At 34.2% G+C, this 14,431-nt stretch overlaps 1 protein-coding gene across 1 annotated transcript in view; it reads left to right on the top strand.

Moving 5' to 3' along the window:
- Nucleotides 1–14,197, top strand: part of HDAC2 (histone deacetylase 2) — a 31,242-nt gene extending 17,045 nt beyond the window's left edge. Inside the window, exons 6-14 of the mRNA XM_055261875.2 lie at nt 1,525–1,666; nt 5,667–5,759; nt 5,840–5,948; nt 8,779–8,919; nt 9,456–9,564; nt 10,515–10,645; nt 11,419–11,574; nt 13,149–13,206; nt 13,826–14,197. Coding sequence (XP_055117850.2) covers nt 1,525–1,666; nt 5,667–5,759; nt 5,840–5,948; nt 8,779–8,919; nt 9,456–9,564; nt 10,515–10,645; nt 11,419–11,574; nt 13,149–13,206; nt 13,826–13,856 — 970 coding nt within the window. The 3' untranslated portion in view covers nt 13,857–14,197. The remainder of the gene's footprint in view (nt 1–1,524; nt 1,667–5,666; nt 5,760–5,839; nt 5,949–8,778; nt 8,920–9,455; nt 9,565–10,514; nt 10,646–11,418; nt 11,575–13,148; nt 13,207–13,825) is intronic.
- Nucleotides 14,198–14,431: the final 234 nt, after the last annotated feature.

Raw genomic sequence — 14,431 nt, 5'->3', positions numbered from 1 at the left:
TGTTGGAGTTATTTTTCCTTATCTGTGGCTGCAGTTTGAGAGAGAGATCTATAGAGGTACTTATGAATTTGGACGTTTGCAATGTTAGTTATTTTTTGCCATCAGTTATGACACATCTTAGCAGATTCTACCTTATATTATACTGAGCTAGTGTTTTTTGCTTGTAGTTATTCCATGCATGCTATCCATAGAGGCTGATTTTTCAGTCAACTTAAAATTGATACTGACTCCTCAAATAAACAGTAATTGAGCAGTATCAGTGTAACATCTTGCCTGCTCATCAGGAGCAAAGGAAAATCATTTGCAATCATTTGCCTTGTTTTTTAATTGACTGTTGATGTTGGTTCCAGTGTCTTCAACTCTTTGAGCAAGTTCTTGCCCACTCAGCTAATAGTTTTAAACAACTTTAATTTCTCTGGACACATTTTTTTGGGTGGTGTATCAAACATGATTTAATTAATTGACTTGGTGCACAGCTTTCCTTGCTTATCTAACACATGAGCCACTCAGAAACTTTACTTTGATCACAGCCTCATTTCTGTTTTTTTAATTTTGTGAAGAAATTTTGCTATACTATGATATGCTCTTTATAGTCTTATGAGAATATTCTTATGAGTGCTTAGTCTGGAAATACCAATTTACATTGTATTGTTTTATTTAGCACAGCTGTGGCACCATTACATAATAAATACAATGCTTTGCCATCTAATAATATCTCACTTCACTATACTTCAAAAGGATGACATGAGAAGTCCATTTTCCCCTTATTTTGACATGAGTATGCGCTGGTAACGAAATGTCATGATACGGTGATTCATGTGACTCCTAAACTGTGTTTGAGTTACAACTGTGTCACTAATCTGTGGTTCTAGTCCAAGCAACAGTTTGAAATCATGAGAGTACCACATGTAGCCTCTGTTACAGCTGATCGATTCTGCAGTTCAAATGAAGCCATAGGTAATAAACAATTGAGCATGGCTGTCTTTCAATAAAACTTTTTTATGGACACTGAAATTTGAATTTTTTATAATTGTCACACGTCAGAAAATACTCTTGTTTTGGTTTTGTTTTTAAACCATTTAAAAAATATAAAAACTTCTTAGTTCAAAGCTGAAAAATGAGGCAATTGGCCAGATTTGGGCCATGGGTCATAGTTAGCCAATCCCTATTTTACGCTATTGAAGATTTACTACAGAGGTGTTTTAATTAACAATCTTGAGTATGGTATAATCTTCAGTTTTTAATATATTAGAAATATGTGCTATGTTCTTGAAGCATGTAGAATAGAACAAATTTCACAAAGAGTAAATATATATTTTTTAACCTACATTGGGCCACAAGTGAGTATTTAAAAGGCCTGAGGCTCAAACCTCAGATATTTGAATAACCTTTTAGGCTGAATGTAAAAGGTGATTAAACATTCTGGAATGCAAGAGCTCAAAAATGGGTTTCCTGAATTTGTGGTGCTTCGTCCCATCTTAGAACCTTTAAAGGAAAAACCAAAACATATGGATTTGTTTTCAGGTATCATCAGAGAGTCTTATATATTGATATAGATATTCATCATGGTGATGGTGTTGAAGAAGCTTTTTATACGACAGATCGTGTAATGACTGTATCATTCCATAAATATGGGGAATACTTTCCTGGCACAGGAGACTTGAGGGTAAGACTAAATTCTGTCTGAATAAATATTGTGAGATGAACCTAGGAGATCAGTAATCCTATACTTGAAGTAGTATTTTTCCTGAGTTAATAATTTGAAACTTGTATGCAGAATTGAATTACTATGTATGCAGTAACATTTGCTAGAATTCACTGTTGCTGACTATAAGCAAAAATTTAGTGAGAACTTAAGGACTGCTTTTTTTCTCAGCTGTTTTCTTTGGTTGAATAAATGTTTTTGAATATCCACAAAGCATGAAGCCCTTCTCTTGATGTTCAGTTTGAATCTTCAAAACTACCTGATGGTAGCCTACGTTGCTATTGATTATAAAGAATGGTGGAATAAAATAGACTAGGTCTTTGTAGGTTCTTCTGCTCCTCTCTTTTGTGATTGGTCTTGATTTTTAGTAGATCTAATTTTAATCTTTTTTTTTTCTTTAAGCTTCTAAAATTGGTAATGTATTTAGGTAGAGAAAGAATACCATAGTGTAGCTTTGCCTACCTGTTACATTAAGTGTATTTCTATTTTATTTCTGTTATCTTTTTCCATTTGATGCTCTTGTCTTTTATGACTCACTGGTCAAATCCTATTTCTGTAAGCTCATTGGTTTTTTGCCTCACTACACTTTTTTTGAACCTAAGTACATGCATGTTGAAATTTATTCAATAATTTAAACAGCTGTTTTTAGTTCAGCCTGGATTATATGGGAGATTTATATGGCATTGAACAAAGTTTTAAACAATTTTATTAAGGTTATTTTTCACATCTGTGGTATATCATTACAGTTTAGCAACCATAGTTTAAAGAGTTGCCGTAAAGTATTAAGCTGTATGGCTTTTCTTTATTAGACCACAGTGTGATACTTTCTCAGTAAACTCTTTGAATAAAAGAGTTACCTTACTAAAACTTTTCCATACTTAAAAATGGGTGGGAGGTCAAATGTTTGGTTTGAGTTTAAATTATTTAGCTTTTAAAATTGCAGATTTGTAATTTCAATTCCTTGCCAGTAAACTTCAATTTCTCCCTTTCCCCACCCGGTCTTATCTTACAGACCAGTGGTTCTCAAACAGTGGCCCCTAAACTGAGGAAAGCAGATCAGCATCACCTGGGAACTTGTTAGAAATACACATTCTTAGGGCCCAGAAGCTCTGGGTGATTCTCCACCTTAAAGTTTGAGAACCACTGCTGTAAACCGATAGAATACATTTGTCAACAACCATTACATCCTAGTGGAAGTCAAGCAAAAGTCTTCTCTGTTTTAAGCTTAAAGAATAAGACAGTATCTTTGCAGTGTGATCCTGGTTTATCTCAGAAGTGGAAAATGGAAGCCTCATTTAATTTCTGACAGGTGGATGTCACTGTGGTCTCATCTCAGTTATTATTCATAATTCTTACAGTTTGAAGTTTTTGAAAATATTAGAGAATGCATGTTTTAGAAGGATTTGAGAATGGCTTTCAACATCTCTTCCTCTCACTTAAGATTTTACAGTCGCTGGGCCGGGCGTGGTGGCTCACGCCTGTAATCCCAGCACTTTGGGAGGCCGAGGCGGGAGGATCACGAGGTCAGGAGATTGAGACCATCCTGGCTAACACGGAGAAACCCCGTCTCCACTAAAAATACAAAAAATTAGCCGGGCGTGGTGGTAGGTGCTTGTAGTCCCAGCTACTCGGGAGGCTGAGGGAGGAGAATGGTGTGAACCCGGGAGGTGGAGCTTGCTGTGAGCCGAGATCGCTCCACTGCACTCCAGCCTGGGCGACAGAGCAAGACTCTGTCTCAAAAAAAAAAAAACATTTTACAGTCGCTGATGTTTTAAGGATAAAATTTGAATATTTTAAGCATATCCACATAACTTTGTGAGAGAATTAAAATCAGTCATTACATTATATGTACAGCTGTATTTGGGCTTTCTGTGTAATTCACGTGTATCGTTGGATGTTAACTTAATAAACACTCCTTTTTCTGCCTGCTAATTCTCATGCTGAAAAGAAGGCTACTCTGAGCTTAGCTCATTGTTGAAACTGTTTGCTTTAATTCAAGTAGTCTAGTGGAAGAAAGAAAGGTGGCATATTAGCAGTTGCAGAATGAGACCTGGAAGAGAGAAAGCTATGTCTAACAAGGGCAGCAGCTCTGAGTTGCCAGCTAGTTAGTAGCAGTTAGGATGAGAAGTGCTAACCAACTTTTCTGTATTCTGAAATCTTAGGGTCAAAATATATTTCATCTGTGTTTTAACTGTGCAGTAGGACTGTAAAGATTCACAATACTTTGGCTTTTCCGTATTTGTATGGTTTGTATTTAGTTAATAAATCTTAATAAAAATTTAGACTTCAAGAAAAATTGGGAGAGGAGGTGTGTAATTTTGCTTGCTTTCTCCTTGTTGGATGTTGGGTCTCATAACTCTTAATATTGAGGGTAAATTTTGCTTTTGTAAAATTGGACTGAAGCTAAGATCATTCCATGAGAGGTTCAGGAAAAACTTGCACAAGTGCTAGTAATTGTAAAAATTCATGGATCTTCAGACATTATAATTTAACACACATAAGAATTAGGCACCCCCACCCCCATCCCCCCCTCACCCCAACCAGGTGCAGTGGCTCATGCCTGTAATCCCAGCACTTTGGGAGGCTAAGGTGAGTGGATTACCTGAGGTTGAGAGTTCGACACCAGCCTGACCAATATGGTGAAACTCCATCTCTACTAAAATTGCAAAAAAAACTAGCTGGGTGTGGTGGCGTGCACCTGTAGTCCCAGCGACTCGGGAGGCTGAGACAGGAGAATTGTTTGAACCTAGGAGGCGATCTTGGCTCACTGGAGTGCAGTGAGCCGAGATCATGCCACTGCACTCCATCCTGGGTGACAGAGCAGGACTTCATCTCAAAAAAAAAAAAAAAAAAAAAAGGCACGCCCCAATCCTTTGGTATTGCAGTTAAAATACTATTTTGTAGTAATGTCTGTACTATACAGTATCTTCTAGGAATACGTATACACACACAGAAATGCATATGCACATCTACAAATGCATAATATGTACAAATAAGTATATATAATATGTGTATATATCATTTAAGAGTATATGTAGCTGGAACCTTTGCGTCTTTTGAGAGAGATTAATGCCTGGAGTGGTACTCATTGAACAAGTAGAAACAAAATTTGTTTGAAGTCCAATTAAGAACAAATCTGAGGCTAGGTGCGGTGGCTCACGCCTGTAATCCCAGCACCTTGCGGGGCCGAGGTGGGTGGATCACCTGAGGTTGGGAGTTCGAGACCAGCCTGTTGAACATGGAGAAACCCTGTCTCTACTAAAAATACAAAATTAGCCTGGCATGGTGGCGCATGCCTGTAATCCCAGCCACTAGGGAGGCTGAGGCAGGAGAATTGCTTGAACCTGGAGGTGGAGGTTGCAGTGAGCCGAGATCACGCCATTGCGCCTCCAGCCTGGGCAACAAGAGCAAAACTCCGTCTCAAAAAAAAAAAAAGAACAAATCTGGTGCTTTAGTCGGTAGCTGTTAAATCTTCGAGAAAGTCTGGGTCGTTCTTTCATCATAGGTAAACTCATACCAACAGATTGTGAACCACAAGAAGGATTCTGCAGATGATTGTCCTGCAGGGCTTTTTGGCTTAATTTATTTTCCACAGGTTTACTCATAAAGTTGCCTTGTCATCTTAAATACTCTGTTTATGATGGATTTTCTGGTTTAATGTAGTGTAATTTCATTGCCTTTAACTGCTTGTGTTAAATTTCTTTTCTCAAAAATAATCACTACAGATTAATTGAAAATGGTTCTTGTATGCTTTACAAGCAGTCTATAAATATTGGAGCATATACTTATTTGTTCTGTATTATTTCCTTTCTCAGTTTGATTGTTCCGGTCTCCACTCTAAGATGAATTCAAAATTGGATCCTTAATACTTAGTCTTTCAGTCTTTTCAAAATGTGGTAAACAAATGCCAAACTTTTTATTATAGAATATTCTGTAAGATCAGTTTAATTATATATTTTAGGATATTGGTGCTGGAAAAGGCAAATACTATGCTGTCAATTTTCCAATGAGAGATGGTATAGATGATGAGTCATATGGGCAGATATTTAAGCCTGTAAGTATTATTATTTTCAAAATTGGAATGGAATTTCAGAATGTTATTGGAGATGCTAACATTTGTTATCTTGTGTGTAGATTATCTCAAAGGTGATGGAGATGTATCAACCTAGTGCTGTGGTATTACAGTGTGGTGCAGACTCATTATCTGGTGATAGACTGGGTTGTTTCAATCTAACAGTCAAAGGTGAGCAATTCAAAGGGTGGTATTTCCAGAAAAAGATGGTTTTTCTTCCACCCAAGAACTTCCCATAAAAGTTCTCATTGTAGGTTCTTGCCTGCTGTTTTAACACTGTACTCTGCATTTTTCATGGGGTTTTGTCTGTTGTATGTATGACTAGAGTTATTCTTGTTTCATTATGGCAGATTTATATATACATTTATACATGACTAGTTTTTTAAGGTTTATTGTAGTTTGAACCCAAGGCAGCTATTTTTGAATGGTTGTTGACTCATTGTAAATAAAACATGCATACCTTGTTACTTAATTGGATTATTTATTTCTCATTAAGGAAGAAGAGGGTTTAGCTCTCCTCACCACTTTGCCTACAACATACTTGTACCCTTCCCATATCTCTATTTTTACAAATCAGAGTTTGATTGTGATACTTAATGTTTACAGCAGCATCTTTAAACACTTTTCAGCTTATGCAGTTTTTCTTTGCCGCATAATTGGTCCTAAGTTTCCCATTTGCTTAGTTTTCTCTCCACTTACTGCTAAACTACTGGTGTCTCAGTATCTTCATGTGTTCAGATTCATTGAATATTCTGTCACTTTCACCTTCTTGAAAAACAGCCTTCTCATCTGTTCGTGTTTGGATGACTATCTTTGGTAGGCCTGACAGGACATATAGGTGTTCTCTGCTTTTTTTCTGTTGTATTGGTTCTCCCTGGTGGCTCTGTTCTCTGTCCTTAATTTTTTTCTCATGTTTTGGTGGAGCACCTTCTCAAGTAGCTTCCTGATAAAAAGTGTGTGGGGGATTAGGAGTGCTGCAGTACATAGTAAATGTTGATCATGTGTTGAAATCAGCATATGATTGAAGGCTAGGCCAAAGCAAAATATCACCATTCTGGAATGAACTTCTAGGGTGTAAGAATAAATCTGAAATTTTATTTAATAAGATAGTATAATTTATATGTAGATTAGAAATGATTTTTATCATGAGCGTTTGTGTATGATTTTAGAGGTTTTTTTCCACGTGAACTTTTAGGTAGCAAGTTGATAGTGTGCATTGTATTCTCTAAGATGTGGAGAATTCTCAAATAGAACTTTCTCCAGAACAGTTGCTGGTATTAATGGAATTGGATAACTAAATACAGATACTAAAAGCTTCTTTATTTGACGTTATGATTGCTACTATACCAGCTATATTAGAATTATGGTATAATCTGTTATTCTATATTAAGTGGAATGATATTAAATTAATTGTCCCTTTGTAGGTCAACAGTGGTTGAACCACAGTTTCATATTGTAACTTAATGTGTTAATAACCATCTTTTGCCTCAAAATGTTTATAAACTTTCTAAAATGATCTACCTAATGTACTCTTAAAAGTATATATTAACTGTCAGTTTTCCTGTTTGACTTGAAAGTCCTTAATGTTTTTGTACTTAATATTTTTTATAATCATAAATTGCATCAGTTCACTCTTAGAAAAAAATTTACATTGTATTTCAGCTAATAGAGTTTCAGTTGCATAAAGCATGTAAGGATATTTGTAATTCCAAGTCTTAAACTTCATTCTGAGTTTCTCTACTGCCAGCTTTGATTCAGCTTTTTCAGATCTGCTGAAGTTAGTTATCTCTTTTCCATCTCCTTGCTGCCATCAGCTATGTTCTTGCTCTTGTATTCTCTCCCATTCTTCGTTTTTACAAATTTTGGCCTTTAAAAAAATCCCTTTCCAGTCATTTTTGTCAAGTTTTGGGATGAAGGAAAAGTAAACATCTTTGTTAGCCAGTTATCTTTACTTGGAAGCCTGTAAGTTAACTTTTTGTATGTTTGTTTTGTCTTTAAAAAAATCCAAATGGTTTTTATCTGTTACAAGAAATTTTTCTAGTAGCAGTAATAAAAATTGAGTGCTAGAATTATGTAAATCACATAGTGCAACTATTGAAGAATGCTTAATGAAAATTCTCACAGTATACCGTTACATGAAGAGAACAGATAAACTTTGTAAAATTAACTCTGAAATGCAAGGAAATATAGAAAAACGATTTTTGAATAATGTTTTTTTTAGGTGGTTAGTTTTTTCATTGTCCCTTTTTAATTTTTTCCCGAATACTCTTCAGTATGCGCAAATGTCTTTTATAATTGAAGGATTTTCTTTTCTTCTTTAAAGATTGAGTTATGTGCCTAACTGGTAATATTCCGGGAAGGGAACTTACTGGTAACTTATAAATGATTATTGAGTTGTGACATTTATCCACATAAAATATTTACTTTCATGTTAGGTTTACTATTAATATTAAATTTCTACACATAGAAGTTGAAGTTTTTGAAAATATTAATAGATATTTTTAACTCTTAAGTTATGAAAATTACTCAGTACCACTACCTAAAGTTAACTCAGGGTTAAACTATGTTGTTTAGCTTTCCATAATTATTTTGCACATGTCCATAGGGAAAGAAATATTAATAAAAATTAATTTAGATTATACATAATGTTTTATTGTAACCTGATTAATTTCACCATGTAACCCTACATGAACATCTTTCTATGTTAGTAAAATAGGTGTATATTCATATTATAATCTTAATATAGTTGTGTACTTGACTTTTCCATCAGGGACACTTGCTAAAATAGCTAGTTATATCTTAATTTTTTAATATGTATTATTGTGTAACATGTTTGGAAAGGAGTTTTAGACTCGAAATTTTTTACATTTTTATTTGTTTTTAAAATATTTAGAAAACCCATTTTGGTTGAATAACATTTGCACTTATTATCTTTTTAAAATTTTTTTTCAAACTGTTACAGTATGCAGATTTTGTTGTTAACCAAATCTTCTTGTCTTAGGTCATGCTAAATGTGTAGAAGTTGTAAAAACTTTTAACTTACCATTACTGATGCTTGGAGGAGGTGGCTACACAATCCGTAATGTTGCTCGATGTTGGACATATGAGACTGCAGTTGCCCTTGATTGTGAGATTCCCAATGGTAAGTGTTCTTATTATGATATCTTTATTGTATGAACTGTCAATACAGATGCTTCTCCACTTATGTTGCAATTAGGTCCTGATAAACCCATCATAAGTTGAAAGTATGATAAGTAGAAAATCGATATAATACACTTAACCTACCAAACATGACTTAGCCCAGCCTACTTTAAACGTGCTCAGAACAATTAGGTTAGGCTACAGTTGGACAAAATAATCTAATACTGAGCCTGTTTTATAACAATAAAATGTTGAATATCTCATGTAATTTATTGAATACAAGACATTGAAGTTGTGACAAAAAAGCCAGAAAACTGTAAGTCAAGCTATTGAAAGTCAGAGACTGTCTATATATAGAAATAGATGGATGAATGATTAGAGTAAGTGCCATTCTTTATAAATGGGAGAACATTCACTTTGTGTTCACTTTTAAACATTTTCTTTGGAAATATTTCGCCACCTAAATCTGGATTCTGTGCATGGATTTTTGTGAAAACTGAGCTTGTAATATGTAACTTTATTTTATTGTTTCATTAGAGTTGCCATATAATGATTACTTTGAGTATTTTGGACCAGACTTCAAGCTGCATATTAGTCCTTCAAACATGACAAACCAGAACACTCCAGAATATATGGAAAAGATAAAGTAAGAAATCATTGAACTGTTTTGATAAACATTTTATCTTGACAAAGATTTAGGATGCTTTAGAGGGCCAAGTATGATGGATCTTTTTAACTTTATTAGATATTTTGTTTTTTTTCTAAAGGATTTAAAACATTAAGTTACTGATTATTCTTTTTTTTTTTTAATTTTTAATTTTTTTGTCAGGATGGGGTATTGCTTTGTTGCCCAGGCTGGTCTTGAACTCCTGGCTTCAAGTGATCCTGTCACCTCTGCCTCTCAGAAGTGCTGAGCTTACAGGCATGAGCCACCATATTCAGCCATTTAATTTCTTCAGTTAATGGAAATAATATTTTTTTATTAGTTGAAATGTATTTTAAAATTGCAAGGTGCACTATAAGTTATTTTCATTGTCTGAAACATTTTGTTAAGGCTTTGTCTCCACAAGCAAAGTAGAGACATTATAGTACATAGCATGAATTTGAGTCACCTCTGTACCACAAACAAGCTGTGTGATGTTTGATAAGTTCGCTTGCCTTTGTGCTTATGTTTTCTCATCATTGAAATGGCGGACTAAAATAATGCCTCCTTGGCCAGTCAAGGTGGCTCATGCTTGTAATCCTAATGCTTTGGAAGTCCAAGGTGGGAGGATAGCTTTGGACCAGGAGTTTGTGACCAGCCTGGGCAATATAGTGAGACCTTGTCTGCAAAAAATTTAAAAATTAGCCGGGCATGGTGGCGTACGCTTGTAGTCCTAACGTGCAGAGGCTGAGGCAGGAGGATTGCCAGGAGTTCGAGGCTGCAGTGAGCTATGATCTTGCCACTGCACTATAGTCTGGGCAACAAAGAGAGACCTTTTAATTTATAGGTTTAGCTAGACCAAAGATGAAATTTTTTGCTAAATATTTTCTCTTGCATGTAAGAACTGCAAAGAAATTGAATTTTGTCTAATAAACTTTGCATGTGTAATTTAGACAGCGTTTATTTGAAAATTTGCGCATGTTACCTCATGCACCTGGTGTCCAGATGCAAGCTATTCCAGAAGATGCTGTTCATGAAGACAGTGGAGATGAAGATGGAGAAGATCCAGACAAGAGAATTTCTAGTAAGATAATGCCTTTATTTTTCCAGTTTGTCAAAATGATACTTGAAATGGAAGGTTTTAGTGGCCTAAGAACTTCACTATAAAGTCATGTTCATGAGCGCACTATTACTGTTGTCATTTTTGCCACTTTCAGAGATTTAGCTTCCTGATGTCTCAAAACCTGATTTGGGTGTCAGCAGTTTCAGTTTGTATGGCTGGATATACATATATGATTGAAAGTTTTCAAAAGTTAGCCACTTCAGTATATTTGGAAATTAATAAGACATCTCATTTATCTAAAGTAGGGTGAACTAAATAACTAAACATCTGTTTGATTTTACAACTTCTCATTACACTTAATGTGATGGTTAGATTGTAGCATAATGGTATGTGTAATGATATAGACTGTCTAACATATTTGGTATTGGTACTTTTTTTTTTTCGATCTACTTCACCTCTCAGCTCTGAAATAAAATGCTACTTTTTAAGTAATGACATTATTCCCATCCCCTATTAGAAAAACACACTTTTTTCCTTTAGAGTTTCAGCATTTTTAAAAGAAAAAGAGATTCCCCCAATTTTTATTACGTGTTTTTGAGCCATTTCTTCATACATGAAAGCAAAGTTTTCAATATTAAGTAAACCATTCATTCCATTCAAATTTTAAAATCATTAGGCATGTTATCCTTTACCTTTAAATGTGGTAACTAACTGCTTAGTGCATTTGTAAGAGTATGCTGTAATGATTATAAAACCTGTGACTTTGTCAAAATTTATTAAAATCTTTTCTGCAGTTCGAGCATCAGACAAGCGGATAGCTTGTGATGAAGAATTCTCAGATTCTGAGGATGAAGGAGAAGGAGGTCGAAGAAATGTGGCTGATCATAAGAAAGGAGCAAAGAAAGCTAGAATTGAAGAAGATAAGAAAGAAACAGAGGACAAAAAAGCAGGTCAGATTTGTTTCTTGGTAATTATGTTTTAATTGTAAATTTTAAAAATTGAGCTGCATTGTAATGTTTATGCTATCGAGAAGTCAGTTGCCTAAGTATCAGAGGAGGAAGTATGCTATGTAGGTGACTCTTTTTTCTTACATATAAGTGGTACTTAGCTCTTAAAGCTTTTATATAAATGTTATCATTCCTATTTGCTTTAGTAATACAAGAAAACTTATTTTCTTGATAACATAGGTTTAAAATAGTGAACATTGCACTGTGATACAGATTGGGTAAGAAAGAGGACAAAGTAATTATGAATCTGTTGGTAGTGCATGGTCAGAACTGAACTTCTAAGATAATTTTTAACTACCTAAAGCTTATTTAATGGGAGAAAACACAAAGAAGAGTTACATATCCTTAGACCAGTTTTGCCATTTTGAAAAAGGTCAAATAATGGATTTTGTTCAGAAATTGAAGAAAACATTAAAAACTCTGAGGAAAGCTAGGAGGGGATTTGGGACCTGGGTTAGGGAGGAAATAATACTTTGATACATTGCCTTACTTTAAAACGCTGAGTTAGCTTTAGGCAATTGAATTTGCTACTGGAATCTGTTACCTTTCATCTGACTTCTCAGAACACTTACACATGCCTCTGCCATTTTATTTAACACATCATATTGTAGCACCTCAGGATTTTGTCTCCCTACTAGATTGAGCTGCTCATGGCTAGGGAACACAGTATCTTAAATATTTGTATTCTCAGCACTTGTTGCATTTCCTAATGCAAGTAGTGGTGATGAGCACACGTTTTAGTTAACCTGTTAATTTTGATCCTGTAGTATGTGAAAAACTGAGTTAGAGAGTGATCCAATTTTTCCTATATCTATCAAATTGAAGTTATGTGAATAAGCCGGCTCTTTTTTTTTTTTTTAACTAGAGAGTTGGTAATCTGTAACATCTGACACATTTAGTTCTGTTCTTTTACTTGTGGATTCACTCCTCAATAGGCTACGTACAGAAATTTATAATTTTAACTTCCCAGTGTATTACAATGATGTCTTCAGTCTGTTTGTAACTGATTGACATCCAAAAATTCAAGCCATGACTGAGGTAAGAAGGACTTAACTTTAGCTGTAGGATTTTCCTTTTTTTCTTTTCTTTCATTTTCATTATGTCTTCTTGTTTGTCTGTTTTTGGTGTTCTCATTTTTAAAAGCTTTATCTTTTCTGTGCTTAAAAATTAAACCCTCTATTTGGTGATGAGACTCTTCTGATAGGGCCTTGCAGTTGTTAAAATTCTTCAGCCTACAGAAAAATGAAATAGTACCACAGAAAGCTTTTTTTAAATCTATAGGTCAAAACCTAGAGTTAGGGCCACCTTTTCTCCCTCCCCATCCCAATCCAGTGACTATTCATAGCTTGTACTGCCATCGTAAAGGAAACACCCAACACAAAGCTTATTTAGACTGAATTCATTAATAATAAGATTGCATAACTTTATATTTTGAAAATAAAGTATATTTTGAAATAATATATATACATTTTATATTTCAAAATAGGTTTTAATCTTTTCCCAATTTTTATTTTTAGACGTTAAGGAAGAAGATAAATCCAAGGACAACAGTGGTGAAAAAACAGATACCAAAGGGTAAATGATGTTCCTTATCAAGTACTTTTTACATACTATAAAAATACTAAACATGTTTATTGGTGTGTGTTTGTGTACACACTTCAGAAATACTAGACTGAACCTTAGAACATCATTATGAGGTGCTCTGAATTTTAGTTTGTATTGATACATAAGACAACATATGCCCATCTTACCTGTTGGTTTATCAGTATAACTGAATCAGTCAGTTTGTATTCTTGTACATAATTTATCTGAGACCCTTTTTTGCAATTATCTTTTATATATGCACTTAATGGTTTTCATGGTGTTCTTATTTCTGTGTACGTGTTTTTTTAGTGTTGTGAGATAGGTAAATTTAAGAAACAATTTTAAGTAAAAACAGTTGAGGATTTTATTGTCAGAAAGCATATAAATGTTTGGGCACACATAATTTTGTGCCAGCCTTTACAGGATAACTTGGAATAGTTTATTAAATCACTAGAAAGATTAAGGCATTAATTACTCCAGAAACACTTAAGACATTATCAATTAATGTGTTTCTTAGCATGAGCCTACAGGACCTGATCAATGTAATAGGTCAGTGCATTTAAACCAAGATTGTGCCATTTTTAATATTTCACATTGCCTCTTTTAACAGAACCAAATCAGAACAGCTCAGCAACCCCTGAATTTGACAGTCTCACCAATTTCAGAAAATCATTAAAAAGAAAATATTGAAAGGAAAATGTTTTCTTTTTGAAGACTTCTGGCTTCATTTTATACTACTTTGGCATGGACTGTATTTATTTTCAAATGGCTTTTTCGTTTTTGTTTTTCTTGGCAAGTTTTATTGTGAGTTTTTCTAATTATGAAGCAAAATTTCTTTTCTCCACCATGCTTTATGTGATAGTATTTAAAATTGATGTGAGTTATTATGTCAAAAAAACTGATCTATTAAAGAAGTAATTGGCCTTTCTGAGCTGATTTTTCCATCTTTTGTAATTATCTTTATTAAAAAATTGTACTTGGATTGTCTTTTGTCTGTTTATTACTACAATATGAAATCTTGTTTCAGCGGCTAATGACATCATTTCTGTAGACTTACAATACACTCTAGGTGAAAGATAATGATTACAGCTTGAAAGATAACTATTTGCTGTTTCTTTGGGAAGAGTATTTATAGTAATTTTTACTTATTTTTGCAATAGAAATTCTACCACTTTGCCCTCTATAGCTTAGCCAGTTAGTATCAGTGAAGATTAAC

This window comes from Symphalangus syndactylus, chromosome 2 (assembly GCF_028878055.3).
Source record: "Symphalangus syndactylus isolate Jambi chromosome 2, NHGRI_mSymSyn1-v2.1_pri, whole genome shotgun sequence".
Taxonomy (NCBI): Eukaryota; Metazoa; Chordata; class Mammalia; order Primates; family Hylobatidae; genus Symphalangus; species Symphalangus syndactylus.
The sequence above is the reverse complement of the archived record's forward strand: the minus strand, read 5'-3'. Positions and strand labels throughout refer to the sequence as shown.